The sequence below is a fragment of the Gordionus sp. m RMFG-2023 genome, chromosome 1 (genome assembly GCF_954871325.1).
Source record: "Gordionus sp. m RMFG-2023 chromosome 1, tfGorSpeb1-WG-v2, whole genome shotgun sequence".
NCBI lineage: Eukaryota > Metazoa > Nematomorpha > Gordioida > Chordodea > Parachordodidae > Gordionus > Gordionus sp. m RMFG-2023.
The window spans coordinates 66192064-66213062 of NC_088775.1; the positions used below are offsets into that span (position 1 = coordinate 66192064).

At 26.2% G+C, this 20999-nt stretch overlaps 1 protein-coding gene across 1 annotated transcript; it reads right to left on the bottom strand.

Annotated features, from left to right (window-relative positions):
- Positions 1–1491: 1491 nt before the first annotated feature.
- On the bottom strand, positions 1492–3020 carry LOC135922174 (uncharacterized). Its single transcript, XM_065456602.1, has 2 exons — positions 2523–3020; positions 1492–1648 (listed from the first exon to the last, which is right to left on the bottom strand). The coding sequence occupies exons 1-2, from the start codon at positions 2899–2901 to the stop codon at positions 1581–1583; spliced, it is 447 nt and encodes a 148-aa protein (XP_065312674.1). The 5' UTR covers positions 2902–3020; the 3' UTR covers positions 1492–1580.
- Positions 3021–20999: the final 17979 nt, after the last annotated feature.

A 20999-nucleotide genomic window follows, 5' to 3' on the forward strand; every position in this document is an offset into this window, starting at 1 on the left:
TACTCTTCTATTTCTTCTTCAGCGGGTTTAGGAGTATCGAATACACCATAATATATCTATCATTGCTTTTTTAATTCATTTAAAATAGAGACAAAAGGTTGAAATTGATTTTCCTCCCACCAAATATTCCTGTTTTATCAATAGTATTATTGTATTCATTATATAATTATTTTAATTCGTAATAAGATGTCGATAGATTAACAAAAGAGGGTATATAATATATTTTTTTTGATACCTGGGCTCAAGAAACTACAACATAGTTTGAGAATGTATTCAAGTGATCTGTGTAATATAATACATAAATATAAAAATGAATTCAAAATAGTTATTAAGATTAATATGAAAAGTAGAATAAAAATTTAAAACCTGCATATATTTTATATTTGTCCAACATGTCACTCGTTGCTAACAATGGTATCACTTACAATGGATATCAACGCTCTAAAGTTTTGGAAATACTTTCAATGTACAATACAGCTAATCCTATAGTTATAAGAGATTCCGAGCTAATATCACAAGTTATCTTGTAAATAGGATGTAAGAACGCCTCTAGTTCCTTTAAGAATTTTAAATCTTCTTGTTTATAATAAATTCGACTAAACATTTTCTTCATAATATGTTTATGGCCTCTATATTCTAGAAATTAAAAAAAATCCAAATTATGAAATCAACAAAAGAATATGCTTTAATATTTATTACCTTGATAATAGCAAATATCATTAAATATTTACTATTCCACCTCTTTGCGACGCTTATTGGAATTCTAGTTGCACCACATATAAGCATGTATTCTTGCATTAGTTTAGAACTTCTATGTAGCTTTTTTATATATCATTTTTTTCTAATTTTGATTAAAATGAATCCAAAGCTTTCCTCACCAAATTAATTATATGTGCTAAGCACCTATTGCTATAAAAAAAATTTTTATATTTTGTAATAAAATGTTCTTTCAAGAATTCGGCAGCTAATATTATGTTAGAGGCGTTATCATTATTTTGGCTTCTATTAATTATTTAAGAGAGGTTATTAAAATTTCACTAAGAATCTCACCCGTGTGTGTGTAAGGGAATTCGATCAGGTCCAATAAAAAACTTATCATGGCCCATTTATTATCTATGTAATGAACAGTTGTTGCGAGATAAGATAATAAATTTAACTCCGTCCAGATATAGATTGATATTTCTAGGAAGGCAGGTGGATTATTAGGGAAAATATTTATTTTATTTAATTTAACATTTTAAATTTATATGACTGTTTTTTACAAAAATATATTACACTTATACATTTTCAATAATGAGTTTTTTTAACTATTCACAAAATAAAAATAAGGTTTGTTAAAGACAATTTTTAAAAGACAATTTGTAAAAGATATTTTGAATATCATATAATATAAAAACCTTCAAAAAATATAAATATAATATGTCATATTCAACATCTCCCCCTTTTTCTAAGTGAACTCTTCCTCCATTTGTCATAGCTCCATTAATCATTTGTCATATATCTTTGATTGTTTGTTTGATCAACTGATTATCGTTAGTTGAATCGATTATCGAACATCATGAAACATCGTTGGTTGAGCATCATTGTTGAAACGTCGTTGGTTGAACATTGCTGTTGATTTGCTGTTTGTATTGATCATCCCATTTCTCTTTCAAAATTTTATATAAATATTTTTTTTTACAAAATTTTATTTATTTATAACAATCATTTTCTATGTCGTAGGTCATATTCTCGCTTTTGAACTTGACTTTGAATATTCGAATTTTGAACTTGACTTTGAATTTTCGAATTTTGAACTTGAACTTGTTCACTTCTTCCTCCTCTAAAATTTTTTTTTATTTGTTTGTAGTAAAATTTTATCGTATAATCATTTTTTTTGAATATCATCCTCCCATTAGCTTGTTCATCTCGTTATTTATTATCATTTTTATCAATGTTTGTAAATATATATTATGATCTCAAATAAAATAATTTTGGATTAATTGAAATGATAATGGAATAAATAATTTATCATAAGAATAAGAATCATGGAATATAGAATAATAGAATATTTGGAATTGTTTATACTTTTTTTATTTATTATTAAATTATTTTTATTTTTAAATTTTACTCCTTTATTTTTCAATTTATACACTTTTTTTATATCATAATTTCTCTTCAACTTATAAAAAAATTTCTCCTTCTCCTTCCACCTACAACATACGATCTCCATTTCGTACTCCTAATCTCTCTTTCAATATTATGATATTTAATCATCTTTGTTTTAATTTTCATTTTCAAAGTTTTTTTAAATTTTTTATTAATTATAAAATTTTTTATTTTATTATTTTCTTCAATTTTTATTTCATTATTGTTTTTAATAACTATTATTTCTTCAATTGTTATCAAATGATTTATTTCTTCTAATTTATAAGAATTTATTTCTTTTTTAACATTTAATTTACACAATTCAATTTTATTCAAGTTTTTATTATTATGAAATTTATAATTATAATTTTCATGCTTTTTATTGTAATATGTACCTTCATAATTTTTACTATCTACTTTTCCATTATCCTCGATTACATTTACAATTTTATTAAGTATGTTCCCAAAAACTTTTATCCACGTCCTTCCCAGAATTGCAATTTTGTCATTTTGGACTATAAAAGCATCTAAGTTTTGAGTTTTGTCTTCATATCTCACTTTTATTTTAACGATTCCTAGCACCTCTATTCTTCCCCCATCATAGCCAGTCAATTTCGTATCCGATTTATTTAAGACTTTGATTCCTATCTTTCTAGCAATATTAATCGGCAATATCGAAAATTGTGACCCGGTGTTGATCTGCATGTCTACCGGTATATCGTTAAGGTATATTGTAACTCTGTAATCATCATTTTCCTTGTCATCATCATCCATTCTATTTACGTCAAATCTGTTCTTGTATGACTGATTATTGTTCTGATTATCATTGTATCTAGGTATGTATCTCGATTCGTTCTGATGTCTATAATATCTATAATTATTTTCATTATATTTGTAATTATCATTATATTTGTAATTATCATTATATTTGTAATTTTCATTATTATTATATCTATAGTTATCGTAGTTATAATTATTTTTATTGTTAAATCTTGTAAAATTATTATAAGGTCTCGGTCCATTATACCCACTATTAACTCTAGGATTATAATTATTCCGATATCTTGGTTCATAATTATTTGTATATCTCGAATCTTCATAATTATCGTATCTCGGTTTCCACTGATATCTGTGTACGTGCGACTTCATCCCTTTATCGTGCTCATCATATTTCATCATCCTTAAATTTTTATACTAAATAATCTTCTAATTAATCTATGAATTTTATTTTATCATTATTGTCTTGTTTTAAATATTTCATCATTAAAATTTTATTATATTTTTATTCAATTTTATATTTTAATCATCTCTTACGTGTTTTTAGAATAATATTAAAATCATTTTCCATAATACTCTTTCGTCTAGCTTCACCATGTTTCAGTATAATTTGTAGCGTTTCACTTCTCTGCCACCATGATATTTCTAGGAAGGCAGGTGGATTATTAGGGAAAATATTTATTTTATTTAATTTAACATTTTAAATTTATATGACTGTTTTTTACAAAAATATATTACACTTTATATACATTTTCAATAATGAGTTTTTTTAACTATTCACAAAATAAAAATAAGGTTTGTTAAAGACAATTTTTAAAAGACAATTTGTAAAAGATATTTTGAATATCATATAATATAAAAACTTTCAAAAAATATAAATATAATATGTCATATTCAACATAGATGATAATCGACAATTGGTTTTTTATATTATTTAAGTTTAAGATAATTTGTTTTTTAGCCAAATTATAAATATTAGATAAATGTTTAGAGGATGTCTGTCGACACCATACTTTAATGTTTATGTTAACATATTTAAATATATCTCCAAAGGTTTCACTATCGAATATATGAAACACCATGTTATTTTTTATAAAACATCTAAGAATTCGTTTATTTAAATGGGTATTTTTATTATTTGTCAGTTTTCTTGCACCATACAAGGTTTCTGCTACCATCTTTAGATTTTCACTTTCTAATACTTTGGGATGCACTTTTCTTATATGGTTTTTTAAATTAGCTATAATTAAAAATATATTATTGAAGCGTAGTATACTTGTTGCGGTACTAACCTTGTAATGTACCTCAAAGTTTGCATTTTCTCCTAGTTTTTTTGGCGTATCTGTAAAGTTGGATTTAATAATGGAGACTATCTAATCGAAAAGTTGTTTCATCTTCTAATTCCTTGGTGGGATTAAACCGGATTTGGGTTTAGACATTTAAAAAAATAAAATCAATAGTATTTCTATCTCGTATATTTAATCAATATAATTTCTTTTTAATAAATATACCTCATCAAAATCATTATTTAGACTGTCATATAGAAAAGCGAGTCTGAAGAAAGATTTAAATCAGAGTCTACAAATTAAAACATATTTTTTTAATGCAATTAAAAATAAACTTTTTTATTTTCTTTTAAATATAAATAAAAGACGCAATAAAATAATGTTGTGTTTTTGAACATTTTTATTTCTATACGACTATACAATACCTTGTTATGATATATTCATTTTCTTCACTTAAAACTAGACCAAACCAATTTCAAGGATGGCCAATATGTATAAATAGTATTTATTTCAAAGCCCCTCCCCCCTCCCTCCTTCATTGTTTGTCATTTATTAATTCCATTTGTTTTTGTGTCTATCATTGTTCTTTACTTTTTTTACAAGACATTATAATTTATAAAAACACGTTATAATTTATTCACTTGAAACTGGTCCTAGCCAGTTTTAAAGATGGCCAATATGTATAAAATCTTTATAGAAATACTTCATTGTACAATCTAATTTTTGGAAAAAAAGAGGGAAAGGGGAATAAAAATATAGTTTTTAATCTGGAAAATATTTTTAAATAATAAAAAAATTATATCTTAAGGTGTGATATAATAGTTGTATTTTTCTATAATTTAATAATATGTTTAATGGAAGTATATGATATAGTTGCCAAAGATTTATGTTAGATATTATAATAGGATATTTAATGTTTAGATATTTCTAAGACATTTATTAATAAAAATAAAAACTTGAGTTAATTTAGATTTGATTTGTTATTTCCCCAGGTTTCAATATCAGACGTTAGAGGTGATATTATAAAGATTTTGAAAAATATGAATTTTGAAATAATGTTTGAGTTCCATAGTGTGTCAAGGAAGTAGTATTTTTTTTGTCTTTAAGAGGCATTTTAAGATTTATTTTATTATGGTTGAAAGGAAAAAATTAAAAAGCAAATGATTTTATGTTTGCAAAGAAAAATTAAAAAGCAGAAGATTTTATATGTAAATAATTTGTAATGCTTTATAGAGTGTTGTTGCCAATGCAGTGGGTTTATAAATCATTAATTTGGCAATATAGATTACCTTGTTAACAGGGTCTGATTTATTTAAAAATATCAGAGACCTGCAGAGGTACCATTTTCACGGCCCGACCCGGATTTTTTTTCAAATTTTTTTAAGGCCCGGCCTGGGTTTAAAAATTTTAAGCCCTGCGGATATTTAAAAAAAAATTTTTTTGGACCTGGCCCGGATTAAAAAAAAAAATTTTTAGGCCCTGCTTGGAATTTTTTAAAATTATATTCGACCTGGTATATACAAAAAATTCACCTATTAGGTATTTATCATATTTTTTGGCGAGTATTATCATTTAATAAGCAAGCATATTAGCTAATGTTGTTAAACGGCTCGTTTTGAGCCGATTTTTAAAAACGGCTAACTCAATATTTTCGCCAGAAAAATATTGACTAAGCCTTGAAATTTCGATACTATATGTCTAGACCTTTGCTCCTTCTCAAAATTTTCAGGCTTGCGTAATATTTTTCTGAATAAAATACTGTGTTAGCTGTTTTTAAAAATCGGCTCAAAACAAGCCGTTTAACAACACTACATATTACATATTTTTTTTTTATTCTAAACAGATATTTAGTATATTACCATTTAGGACTAATAACTTTTCTAATACACAATTTTAAATTAATGTGAATTATAAAAAGATTATATATATAAACCAGCATTGAAAAACTATAAAATAAATGTGAATTATAAAATATAAAGTGAATATAATAACGATATGATTCACTTAAATGACCGAAATTTGAATTTTATGAGCCTTTAAAATGTATAAAGTATAAAAAATTTAAATGTTGGAAATATAAATTAATACACAAAAAGTTTCTTAGGAATAATTGTATTTTGTATGTTTTGAGCTAATTTTTCAATTATCTATCCTTGCTTGGCGTTAAATGCCTATGAATATTCAAAATATACAAATCATTCAATTAACTTTCAGAAGTTGTATTTTATAGGTATGTTTTTCAGAGACTTGCAGGCCCAGAGCCGGACCGTATTTTAATTTTTTTAAACATACCCGGGCCGGGCTCAAATTTTTTTTAAAAAAAAAACCCGGGTTGGGCCTGAAAATAATTTTTAAAAAAATATCCGGGCCGAACTGTATATTTTAAAACCAAATATTTGAAATCTCCATTATTAGCTATAAAAATCAAAAATAAATATAATTTATTTAAAAAAAATTCGGACCGGGCCTGAAAATTTTTTTAAAAAAAAACCCGGGCCGAAAAAAATTTTAAAAAAAAATCTGAACCGTGCCCTGCAAATGGTACCTCTGCATGGCTCTGTTATTCTTTAAAAAAGAGAATGTTCTCTCATTAGTTTACTAATGGGAACAGTTGCTAATATATATATATAACCATTTTAATACATTGGGAATATAATTAAAATGTGTTTGAAATAATGCAACGCATCCATAGCATTTTTTGGGGCTATATCAACCATTGTTAATCTTATAAACATATTCAGCTAATAAGGCATCATAAGATACTTTAACATCTTCATGATAAAAATCCAACAAATATTATTTTTGTATCACCATCTGAAAAAGGATGGAAAGGCTTTTGTGGAAGTAATATCTGCGGATTTGTAAGTGTTGCATGATGAATTAAACCATTCATTTATTTGGGTTATAAATTTATCTAAGAGAGGGGACATTTGTTTTTTTAATACTCTTCTACTGATAAGAGCTTGCTTGCTGAAAGTCGAGGGGGACAAATATTAAACACGTATAGCTCTGCTTTTGACTCAACAATAACATATAAAATATAAAATTCTTCATCAACATTAGCTCCAATTTCTTTGAGTTCTAATAAAATGCTCTCCGCTATTCTCATCTTCTTAATCTAGTCAATGTCATGTTTTTGAAAAGTATTACATAAAATATTTGTATAATTAAATAATACATTCCAATGAGAAAAAAAATTTGGAATAGGTATTGAATCCAATAATTTTCTTGCTACTGAGGAAATATTTTTTTCAAGCCATTATATTTCAGTAATAGCATTAATAATCGGTTCTTCTAACTCCATAAAAGCTGTTACTGGTGGAGACTCGATCTCGTTGAACAAGCTTGCAATTTCTTTCTCCCTGATGGACATGGAGTTTCAGAGATAATTATTATTTGTCTAGAAATTTAGATAAATAATACGTCACTAAAATTTGAAAATAATAGGTAAATTACGCCAAGAAAAACTTGAAATCGAAATTAATTGATAAAATAACTTAGTAGATGAATGTGATAAATAAATATAATTAAATATATATATATGAGATAGGAATAAATATTAACAAATGTAAATTAATTTTAACAATAATATTTTTGAAAAATATAATCCAGCATCTGCATTTTTTGGCTTTGATGAGGGGGGGGGGGGGGATTTGTCCCCCTGACTCCCCCCACACTGCGTACGCGCCTGTATATTACAAATTGATACTATAAAAATTAATTGTATTTATAAAAAAAAAATAAAACTGATATTTTAATTGATTACAAATATAACGATATTATATAATAATGTTTATTACCTATTATCCTTTTGCATATTTATTCCATGGCAGGAAAACTATAATTATATTATGTAATAGAGTCATTCAAGTGATTCATATGGTGGTTATATTCACTTTATATTTTAAAATTTTTTATAGTTTTTCAATGCCGCCAGTTATATTCATTTAATATTTTTTAATTCACATTAATTTAAAATTGTGTATTAGAAAAGTTATTAGTTCTAATAAATTTATGCTCAATGATATTTCTTAAAAATTTTTATTATCCCCCCCCAGACCAAATTCCTGCGTACGCGCCTGCTATGAGTGTTAGCTAGTGTTAACTTTCACCCAACATTATATTAATCATAACTATATATAATCAATATAACCATATCTAATTGACGAATATAATAATTCATGTTGTATAAATTTTTTAAAAAATATTTACGGCCCGGCCTGGGTATTTTAAAAAAAAAATAGGCGCGGCCCGGCCCGGGTTTATTTTAAAAATTTAAAATACGGAGGGCCGGGCTTGCAGGTCTCTGGAAAATATTGATGATATCATTTATAAATAAGCTATTATCCATTAATCAATAGTAATAAAAATATTGCTATGAAGGTAAGGGGCAAATAATTTTTATATAGTATTGAATTATTAAAGATATATGTGTGTAAGAAAGGAATATATGATATACATATAGAAGTATAGTATGTAAAGTTAATAATAAATTTAATGTTTTTGTTATGTTACTTGGTGGATTATTTATTTTATGTTTATATAATATTTTAAAATTTTATTTTGATAATATTGAATTGGTATAATTTTTTTAAAAAAATGATAAAACACTAAAATATTAAAACAATTATATAAAAATCTTTTTAGAGCCTTCGATACTAATAATATATATTTTTATTTAGTAATTTTATATATTTTTACATATTTTTTTATATAATTGTTTTAATATTTTAGTGTTTTATCATTTTTTTAAAATTTTAGGTTTTGAAATGTAAATATTAAGAATATTAATTATAGTATAAAATTCAATTTTAATTATGTATGAGATAGAAAAGTTGGTAATATAAATGATATGTAATTTTCCAAAATTATTATCTTGTAGATTTTAATGTAATAAGGTTAATAAGGAATCTATAGATAAAGATATGATTAAATGAATAAAATTTGCCTGATTAGTATATGATATAGTATTGTTTTTTTTAATAATTCATGTTCATATCGTTTCGCAAAAAAGCAGATGAAATCCATTGTCATACCAGCTAGTTAAATTTCTTTTTACATTTTGCTAGTGCTGTAAACATTTCTAAAAAAAATCGAACGCGATGGGAAAAAGTTAGCTGTTAATAGTAGAAATATTTAAAAGAATCCTAGTCAGGCTGAAATTAAAAAAAAATCCTTTATAATAACTAATTGAAATTCATTAAATAAGGAAATGTGTTTTTTTAAATGTTTGATGGCTAGTTCTCTTTATTTTTTGAATTCCATCTGGTAAAATAATTTTTTATACCTAACCCGAACTAAAATTATATAAAAAATACCCAACCCAGGTCGTGTTTTACAGATTCTTAATAGGTACAATTTTTTATGGATTAGCAGAGTTGTTAAAATATACTTTGAAAATGGTTCCAAATGCTCGATTTGAGCCAATTTTTAAAAACGACTAACTCAACATTTTATCCACTAAGCTATTATGTAAGCCTTGAAAATATGGTCATAGATGGCACAAAGGTTTGGATATTTAACAGCGAAATGTCGAGGTTTAGATAATATTATTGATAGCATGATCATATTCGTAAAATAATCACAAGTCATTTCCAATTTAAAAATATTTAAATTCACGTACAAGGTAGTTAATTTTTTTAAATATTTTCATCGTGGAGTAAATAATAAGAGCAGGCCAATTCAAAATAAACTCTAGTCGACTCATCGAGCCAACTCTGAAGCCGACTCATCGAACCGACTCTGAAGCCGACTCATCGAGCCAACTCATGCGGCTCATTGAGCCGCTCAATTTGAAATGAGTTTTTGCGACTCCATCTTGAGTTCCGAGTCGTAAAAACTCGACTATTTAACAACTATAAATAAACTCATCTTAATTTTCTTAATAAAGACAAATATTTCTTTTAACACAATAGATAACCAAGCCTTCAAAAAAATATTCTATTATACAAATAAGAACATTAAGTTATGGTATAGACAGACGATTAAAAAAAACCATAATGTATATTTGGCCAAAAACAATTTCATTGAAAAATTAAATAATCAAACTAATCGTCTATTTACTACAGATATTTGGACAGCAAATAATAACATGTCCTTTTGTGCCCTTACTTTGCATTATATAGATAAAAATTGGGTGTGTAACAATCTGGTTTTGGATATGATTTCAATTTATCATCCACACACAGGAGATGAAATAAGCAAAATTATTTTATCATCCTTAGATGATTTCAAAATAAAAGATAGGATATTGTAAATATGCATGTTAACTGGTCTAACGAGATCAAAGCAATACAACTTCTGCAAGATTTTTATGAATCACATTTTTCAACAATTTTATATTGGCATCGTTGGGTCCACATCATTAATTCTATAGTAAGGGTAATTGTTTTGAGGCTAAATTGGAAAATATAGAACAGATAGTATCTAAATTACATAGCTCACCTAAATATATGCAATTTTATAAATCCTGAGGTGGGGTAACAAAAATAACTCTTGCTGCCAACGCGATGGAACCGCAAAAACCTAATGATATTCACCATTAATAAGGTAATAATTATTGCATATTTATTATATTCTTTTTCTTAATATTTATCTATCTAGAATATTAATGCCATACATGATAGCAAACAAGGTATAATAATGGAAGATATTACGCTAACTCCTGATGATTGTGTGTTATTCATAGAGTTCGAAGTACCCTTTTATCAAATAATCGTAGAAATATTCGCTCAATCTCCCACAATCGGGATGGCGTTATTATTCTTCAATGATATATTGTAGAATTTAAAAAATCATACTGTGGCATACTCGATTTTTCCATAAAAGAAGCAGCACCTCTAATGTTAAAGAAATGTGATGAATATTGTCAATATATAAACACACCATATAATTACGCACAGAGTTGGGCAGTACCGCGAATACTTGTATCTAAGATACAAGATCCTTTTGTATCTTGTACTCAGTATCTTTTTGACATTTTTAGTAAGATATTCTGAAAAGAATCTTGTATCTTTTTCATTTTTATTTTCTTGACAAAAGATACACAGATTCTTTTTAATATTAATGTTTAAAATTTTACATTTAACAGTATATATCTTATTTTCTTCGAGAATCTTGTATTAATTTCCTTATTTTTTTATATAATGACAATCAAAATTATCTGGAAACTTTACAACTCATATTAAGGTAGATAGATAAAAAAATAACACCAAAACGAAATAAAGATTATATTTTATATATAAATGTAATTCGATGAATATCATTCCAATTTTATGTAACATTTTTTAATTTGTAGAATGATTAGCACTCATGGTAGTAAAATTTAAATTATGGAAATAGGTTCCCGCGAATTAAATCCAAATCTTAAAATTTTATATAAGACAACGTACAGGCTAGATATAAAGCCTGTAAAAACAAAGAAAATAATAAATGGTTGAACACAAATTTTGTTAAACATTAAAGTATATTTTTTATGTGTGGTTAAAAGGGGCCTAGGTTATCTTAAATATTCAAGTTTACAATATTGCTACCTTTATTAAAAGCTGCCTAAGGTGGCATGGAATAGATTGAGTAAGATGATAAAGCAAATACTTTCAAAATATATTAATAAATGAAGCCCTGAACCAGAGTATATACAAGTTCAAACTATAACACCGATAGATTTAACATCTAATAAAGAAAATGATGATTAGTTATTTCTTAGTGAAACAAATTTTTCTGAGTACAAATAACATTGAACTGGAGGTTCTAAATTATATTAAAGAAAGTAGAAATACATAAATTATCCTTCCAATAAGGGAATTTTTTTAAATATAATTCAGCTCCAATTGAAAGATAATTTAGTTTTGCACAATGTTAAGTAGGCCAAAAAAGTAATCTAATGATAAATTATTTGAAAAATTTGATTATCTTATAAAATAATGAATTTATTTTAAATACTATTTTGCAAATTAATATTTCAACTCCCTTTAAAAATACTAGACTCCTTTCCCTATCTATGCTAAGAATGGCTATTTATTACTAATATTAAAATGCCTGATTATTATAATTAACTCATCATTAAACATTTTTTTAATTATTGTAAATATTCATTCATATTATATGTGTATGTTATGTTCTTCACAAATAAATAATAAAAACTGTAATTTATAAACTATTAATTGATAATGATAATTTAAAAATATCTTGTATTTAAGATACTCTAATTAGGCAAAAAATACAAGTATCTTTTATCTTGTATCTTTTTGATATTTTGAAAAAGATACTAGTATCTGTATCTAAGATTCATATTTTAACAAAGAATCTGTATCTGTATCTAGATTCTTTTTTCGGAGGACCTGCCCAACTCTGATTACGCAGCGTCTTTACTTGATCCTATGATAAAAAATACCCTAATTACAAATTTAAAGGAAGACGTTGCAGCGAAATATTAGGATATCTTTAAAAATATACAAAATATATGTGAGAGACATTTGATGCGTATAAATTTGATAATAATAACAATCCCTCGAATCTTAAAACCATTTCAATATTGCGAATCTAGGAAAATAATTCTCCGGAAAAAAAATCCCCGGAAATAAATTCCCTGGAAAAAAATTCCCCGGAAGATTACTCCCCAGGAAAATAATTCCCAGGTAAATAATTTTCCGGAAAAAAAATCCCGGAAAGAAATTCCCTTGGAAAATAATTCCCCGGAAAAAATTATTTTTATAAAATTAACAATATAAGAAAAAATATTCCAGGAAAAAAATCCCTAAAATATTTTTTAAAAAAATCGTCAAAAATTCCTGTAAAATTTTTCCAAATAAAAATTTTCAAAATAAAATAGTTCTTGTGATTAATATTAAACCTAACAAAAACTTAAATTCTTAATTAATACTAATAAATATAATGTTATGGACTTATCCCGAGCCCAGGTTTAGTGAAAATTAAACAAAGAAATATTTATAAAATAAACAAATTGGATACCTAGTCTCTCTGATACTATGCAAAATATTATGGCCAGCTCAGATTTTTTATTTTGGCCCGGATTAATAAATTCAAAAATTACCTAGTCTCAGTAATATTAAGCTAAATATTATTATAAGTTAAGTAATGATAATGGCCAGCTCTGATTTTTTATTTTGGCCCGGCATAAATTCATATCATTTTTTGACCCGGATCTGCCCTGCACTATTTAATTAAATAGAAATGTTTTTTAAAGTCAAATTCCTTCAAGGATTTGAGGTTTTAAATAATAAAACGAAAGTTGAATAAATCTAGTTCACCTTTACACATTTTCATCAACTTTTAGATATTTATTGAAAATCAAATTTTTACTTTTAAAAAAAAATTATTTTTACACAAATTTTAATCATTTTTTTTGGAAATATATTAAAAATTTAAATATCAGTTGGAGATAAGAGGCTTTTCACAATTTACTAACTCTTAACTAGCGCCCTTTTTTGTTTTTATAATGATTATCTATTAAATATTATATTTATAAATTCTGTGGCGAAATAGGAAATTTGCAATTCAATCTGATCCCCTCTATTTGATATAAATTATTTTACTGAAGTATTTATACTTTAAGAATTTAACTGACTGAATACAAAATCAATAAAACTTGCAAATTTATATTTTTTACTGCCCAATTTTAATTAAATACTGCCAAAAGTAATGAAAAATGCTGACCATTTTAATCAAAATACATCCAGAGGTGATTATCAGCAATGAGTATTATATTTTTCGAATCTAACAATTATTATTTTGCTTATTAATTTTTTTTAAAATTTACAGAAAAGAAATAATTATAATTTTATCAAATGATATATGGAATAATAAATTATATAATTCAAATTAAACAATTCTAGAACGTATATGTTCTCCAATTGAAGAGAGAAAATTAGGCAAGTTCCTTCTCTCTTCTAAAAAATCAATACATAAATTTTTTTAAATATTTTGTTTCGTTGCATAACTACGATTTTTTTGGGAGTGTATGTCTAAATACTCAATTGGCCGATTTTGCCCATGTCGACGGCTATTTCCATCCTCATTTTTTTGATTTCCCATATCTTAGGTTTTTTGTGCCCTATAATATGCTGAAATTGATTATTCCATCCTTCACATACATTGTTTGTTCGATTTCCCCAGCAATCGTAACGTTGAACACATTCCATGTTTCAGGTGGGAACAATGGCTCTACTTGCCTTTGAGAGTTTCTTTCATATCTCAATTCTCTATTCACATAATTTTTATCAAAATAAATCAGTAATTCTTTGTTTTCATCCGATACAATGGTTTTTAAATACTCCATATCTCGTTTGACATCGTGTATAGGTAAGAATGCTAATCCATCGATCATAGCTGCAAATAAACATAACATTGGATCATTCCGATATGATGATTCTAACCCCAATTCTTGAATCTTCCTATGAGTGGATTGAATAGTCATTTTCATTGTAATATTTCAAAATAAATGGGCATTTTTCAGCATTATATAATGTACATTTAAATCTTTTAAAATTTTTCGTAGTTTTATGATAATTGTAGGAACCCTCATGAAAAATTTTAGCATGCTTATTTAACGAAGAATAAACATAAAAAAATTTATTAAAATTATCAAAAATGTTTAAATTAGTAAAAGAGAATTTTATAAAAAGTAATAAATAAACTAAATGAAAATCGTTTGTTTCAAAATTACAAAGAATATACCACCTAAATATATAAATTTATTGTTGAGCATAACTTTCTTTTCAACGTTATAAATAATAAATATATCAGGGAACTAACTGGGATTATGTAATAACATTTCCGGAGTTGGAAACTTTCAAATAAAAAAAGTTTCTATTTTAAGATTATAGTCCCTCCTGTGTTTTCTTTGATGAATTAAATATATTAAAAATTATAATATTTATAAAAATTAACAAATATTATTTAGAATAAATAATATATTTTTTGGTAGCGTTTAATTACTTGAGATAGTCTTTGAATTGAATAAGCTTTTGTAATCAGTGATTACGATCAATACTTTTTTTGAAAATTTATAATCAGATACAATTTTTAAAATCAATAGTATTAAACATAAAAAATTTCCATTATGTTATTTTTTGTCCGGGATTCAAATTGATATAAACGAAGGGAACAGAATAGTGTCATAATATTCATTTTAATGTTATATATATTTTAACCTTAGTGGCGTGTTAGAAATAACCACCCACCCCCCTCTTCATAGTAAATATAATGCGGTAATTACCTGTTTTCATAATATCTATTCAAGTCTAGATGAAAAGTGGATTATGGAAATAACCTTTCTCTTTCTTGGGAAAAATTTGCTTTCACATTTTTCTTTTCAATTTTAAATTGTAAAACCTCTTTCATAATTTTCATATATTCCTATAAAAATCTATCGCCACAAATTTATACTTTTTATGCTATCTACTAAATTATAAAATATAAAAGCTGCCAACCGATATATCAATTCTCATTTAAAGTTGCCCTTTTGGAATTAAAAAAGAAATACTCTCAACGTTCAGAAAATACTAATATAATTTTTTAAAAATATTTTCGTTATTTTAGCGGCGGGATTATTTTTTGATAATTTAAAAAAAATTATTCGGGAAATTTTTTGCGGGTTTTTTTCCAGGGGAATATTTTTCCGGGTAATGATTTTCCAAGGATTTTTTTTCCGGGGAATTATTTTCCGGGGAATTATCTTCCAGGGGATATGTTTTCCTGGGATTTTTTTTCTGGGGAATTATTTTCCAGGGGATTTTTTTCCGGGGAATTATTTTCGGGGATTTTTTTTCCCTGTTTTTTTTCCGGAGAATTATTTTCCGCTTACCCAATATTGCAAGGATTGAAAAAAGGTATATTTGTTAAATAATCAATGTTAATATAAGAAAAGGAGCATCAAATGTTATTGATGATAAAAATTAATGACATACCTGGATAAGCCACTCGCGCCAGAAATCACGAATATATTAGATTGGCGGGAGGGAATGCTGATCGTTTTCCTCATTTAGCATGATGGCCAAGGACTTATTATGCCAACAGACAACGTCAGTGGCATTGGAAAGAGTTTTTTCTTTGGCCGGAAATACTAAAACTAAACTGAGGAACAGGATATCACCCTCGACGCTATAACAATGCATGTCGCTCTCTTCCTGGGGCATAGATATAATGTCTTTTCGTGATGAAATATGACAATAATTTGTCAGGTGTACTAGTATATGTAATCAAATTTTTAATAAACACACATGAATGAGAGAGGTAGGAATAGAAATATAGAGTATCCTTATTTAGAAATTGATCTAATAAATTGAAAATATCTATAAATTTAAATATATTTTATAATAGGCTACTTTGTGTTTAATTTAATATTCGTGTTAAAAAGCTAAAATGCCTTCTATTTTAAAAACAAATAAAAATTTCAGTTAAGTCCAAGCAAGCGTAACATAATATTTATTTGGTTAAATTCGAGCCATTTAAGAACATTAAGTGGTTGTGCATGTCATATAATAATATAATTTATCTCAATAAAATTAATAATATTTACATAATTGTTAAAATATTATTTGAAGCAGGGCTTTTTGTATGTTCTCTCGACCTTGCTAGTTGACTCGTAATATGATTATCGGAATTTGGCAATTTTATAAAATGGAATAAATTATATATGTGTATCGAATTATTAACATAATATTTTATATGCGTTCTGAATATATATATTTTAAATGTATATAATATTATTTTTTATTTCATTATATTTGTCATACTATAATTATATATATATTAGTTTATTTGTTTAAATATAAATTATAAAAAAATATCATCATATTTTGCGATTATTAAGATGTTTATGTTAACCACGAAAAAACAATCTCTCATAAAAATATATATCAAAATTTCTAAAATCTTACCTACCATAGAATTTATAACTTTATCAATTGTCACCTCGATACTTAGTGGTTACTTTGGCAAAATATATCTGTTTTTTTTATCTGAACGGATGGCCACTATATCATTAAAATAAATTACTTAATTAATTTCTTTCGATGGCAACATCCTCAGTTATCGGAACTTTGGTATTATAAATGTTGAAATCTCATGGAGGACATTTTTTTTAATGTTTACTTAAATAATTTTAAATAAATTTTTTTTAATCTGTACCTTATGAACAATAATTATTTTTAAGAATTAATTGTTTATTATCTTTTAATATAAAAAAATTTCAAAAATTAAGTTTTTATAAGACATGTCTAAAACAATGTGTTAAATACTATATTTGTAGCTATTATTCATAAACACAATAGAGATTATCAGTAGTAATCAGTTTTGTCATTTTTGCGTTGTTAAAAATATTCCTGCTCCCCCCATCCCCCAACCCTTACATTAGCCTATCGAGGGGAGAGAGAACGCTTAAATAAATAAATCTTATATATACTTTCCTAAGTTCAAAAAAAAACTAAAAATAAATGGGGTTTTGTGCCGCGTCTGAACCCCGGGTCTGGACCAAACACCTTTTATTTGATGCCTATATTATTATTTTGGATAAAAATATTCCTCCCTCCCAAGCCCCACATTAGCCTATCGAGTCGAGAGGAAACGCTTGTTCTCCTAATGTATAAATCTTATATATACTTTTATAAGTTCAAAAAAAAACTAAAAATAAATGGGGTTTTGTGCCGCGTCTGAACCCATGGTCTGGACCAAACACCTTTTATTTGATACCTTTGGATAAAAATATTCCTGCCCCTCCCAAGCACTACATTAGCCTATCGAGTCGAGAGGAAACGCTTGTTCTCCTAATGTATAAATCTTATATATACTTTCCTAAGTTCAAAAAAAAAACTAAAAATATATGGGGTTTATGCCGAGAGACCCCGGGCTGTGCTCATAACAGGTCTGAGCACAAAATTGGGTCGTAAATTATACGACCAAGCAAATTAACAATACTACTAACAACTAGATTGCGAGAATTTAACAATTTAATTTTATCAAAAGCAAGACTACGCGTGGGGGAAATTATTTCGAAATTTTAAGTTTATCTATCTTTATTTAAATCGAATAGTATAAATTACAAAATTTAAATTAATCTATTTTCAAAATATTTATCATACATAGTGAGACCTTTTAATTTAAGAGTTGTCTTTTTGGAAATTAATTTCATTAACTCTGGGTAATTGCTATTCACTATTAAATAAACTCAATTTTTAATAAATCGAATTACAATATACGATGATATTTTTATTAAAATAATTTTCTGATGTAGCATATGGACAATTGTAAATATAAAAAAATTATAAATTTGTAGCTTAGAGTTTAATTTATGAAATAAATCGAATAAATTATTATTTATGATGAATGCAGATTAATAAATTCTGAATACCTTCTAGATCAAAGTGTTAAAATCATTTTTAAGGTAAATGTATGACAATATACATAAAAATAGTGCTAAATAGATTATCGAGCCAGGCGTGTATGCAGCGGGGGGGGGGCAGGGGGACAAACACCCCCCCCCCCCTTCAAGTCAACAAAAATACTAATGTTTATATTTGTTAATATTTATTCCTATCTCATATTAAATATATATTTAATTACATCTATTTATCACATTCATCTATTAAGTTATTTTATCAATTAATTTCGATTTCAAGTTTTCATTGGCGTAATATTTACATATTATTTTCAAATTTCTAGTGGCATAATATTTATCTACCATTTTCATATTTCAAGTCAAATAGTAATTTTTCTGAAACTCCTTGTCCAACAGGGAGAAAAAAGTGCAAGCTTTTCCAACGCGATGGAGTCTCCGCCGTCAAGCAGTAACAGCTTTTATGGAGTTAGAAGATCCGATCATTAATGCTATTACTGAAATATCACAATGGCCTGAAAGAAATATTTCCTCAAAAGCAAGAAAATGATTGGATTCAATACTTATTTCAAATTTTTTATCTCATTAGAATGTATTATTTAATTATATAACTATTTTATGTAATACTTTTCAAAAACATGGCATTGACTTGATTAAGAAGATGAGAATAGCGGAGAGCATTTTATTAGAACTCAAGGAAATTAGGGCTAATGTTCATGAAGAATTCCAATTTTATATATTATTGTTGAGTCAAAAGGGCTATACGTGTTTAATATTTGTCTCCCTCGACTTGCAGCAAGGCAAGCTCATCGTCAAAACATTAGTATAAGATCAGTAGAAAAGTATCATAAAACTATAATCCAAATAAATGAATGGTTTTTAATTCATCATGAAGCACTTACCAATCTGCAGATATTACTTCCACAAAAGCCTTCCCAATCGTTTTCAGATGGTGATAGAAAAAAATAATATTTGTTTGATACCTTATTAGCTGAATAACTATGTTTAAAAGATTAACTAAAATATACCAAAAAATGCTATGGATGCTTTGTATAATTTCAAACATATTTTAGATTATATTCCCAATGTATTAAAATGATTATATATATTAGCAACTCTTCTTATTAGAAAACTAAGGAGAGAAGAATAACAGAGCCCTGCAGAGGTACCATTTGCAGGGCACGGCCCGGATTTTTTTCAAAATTTTTTTCGGCCCGGCTCATTTTTTTTAAAAGAAATTTTCAGCTAGGCCCGGCTTTTCTTAAAATAAAATTTTCAGGCTCGGCCAGGATATTTTAAAATAAATTATATTTATTTTTGATTTTTATAGCTAATTTCAAATATTTGGTATTAAAATAAACAGCCGGGCCTGGATAATTTTTAAAAAAAAAATCAGACCCGGCCCGGGTATATTTAAAAAATTAAAATACGGTCCGGCCTGGGAACCGGGCCTGCAGTTCTCTGAAAAACATACTTAAGAAGTACAACTTCTGAAAGTGGATATAATGGTTTGGGTCTTTTAAATATTTATAGGCATTTGACGTCAAGCAATGATGAGTAATTGAAAAATTAGCTCAATCCCAACGAAGATTGGATTTTCCATTGTAAATATAATACAAAATACAATTATTCTTAAGAAACTTTTTGTGCATTAATATTTATATTTCCAACATTTAAATTTTTTATACTTTATTATATAAATTTTAAAGGCTCAAAAAATTCAAATTTCTATTTTGGGTCATTTAAGTGATTCATATAGTGGTTATATTCATTTTATATTTTTTAATTCACATTTATTTTATAGTTTTTTATGTGCCGGTTTATATATATAATTTTTTTATAATTCATATAATTTAAAATTGTGTATTAGAAATAGTTATTAGTCCTAATAAATTTATCTTGATATTTTTAAATAACAATAATATTTCTTTAAAAATCCCCCCCCCCAGACAAAATTCCTGCGTACGCGCTGCGAGGAGCTAATAAAATATTTTTTTTTAAATATTCAACCCAAAAAAACGATATAAAGAGGAATTGCGAATTCATATCTTGGTTGACCTGTGAAATCAATTTTTTTTCCTTCTCGATCTGAGCCTACCCAAAGATTGTGGCCAAAAAGGTTTAGTAGGAATCTAGCCCGACTTTTTATATATGGTATTGGGAAATAATCTCAAATTATAAATAATTATTTAATTCTTTATTTTTGTTATTCATTAAAATTAAATATTCAGGAATAATTCTAATAATTTAATTTTTATATATTTTATTCTGTTTATTACAAAATATAATATGAATATAAAATATTTGTAATCCAAAAAAACTTTTCCTATTTTTAATTGTTATATTCAATTAGGCAAAAAAATTATATTATTTCGGACCATGGACCTTTTCTATATTTCATTGGTGATGTTGTGGTCCGCGCCCAGACCTTTTAGGATACTAAGCCATATCTCCAA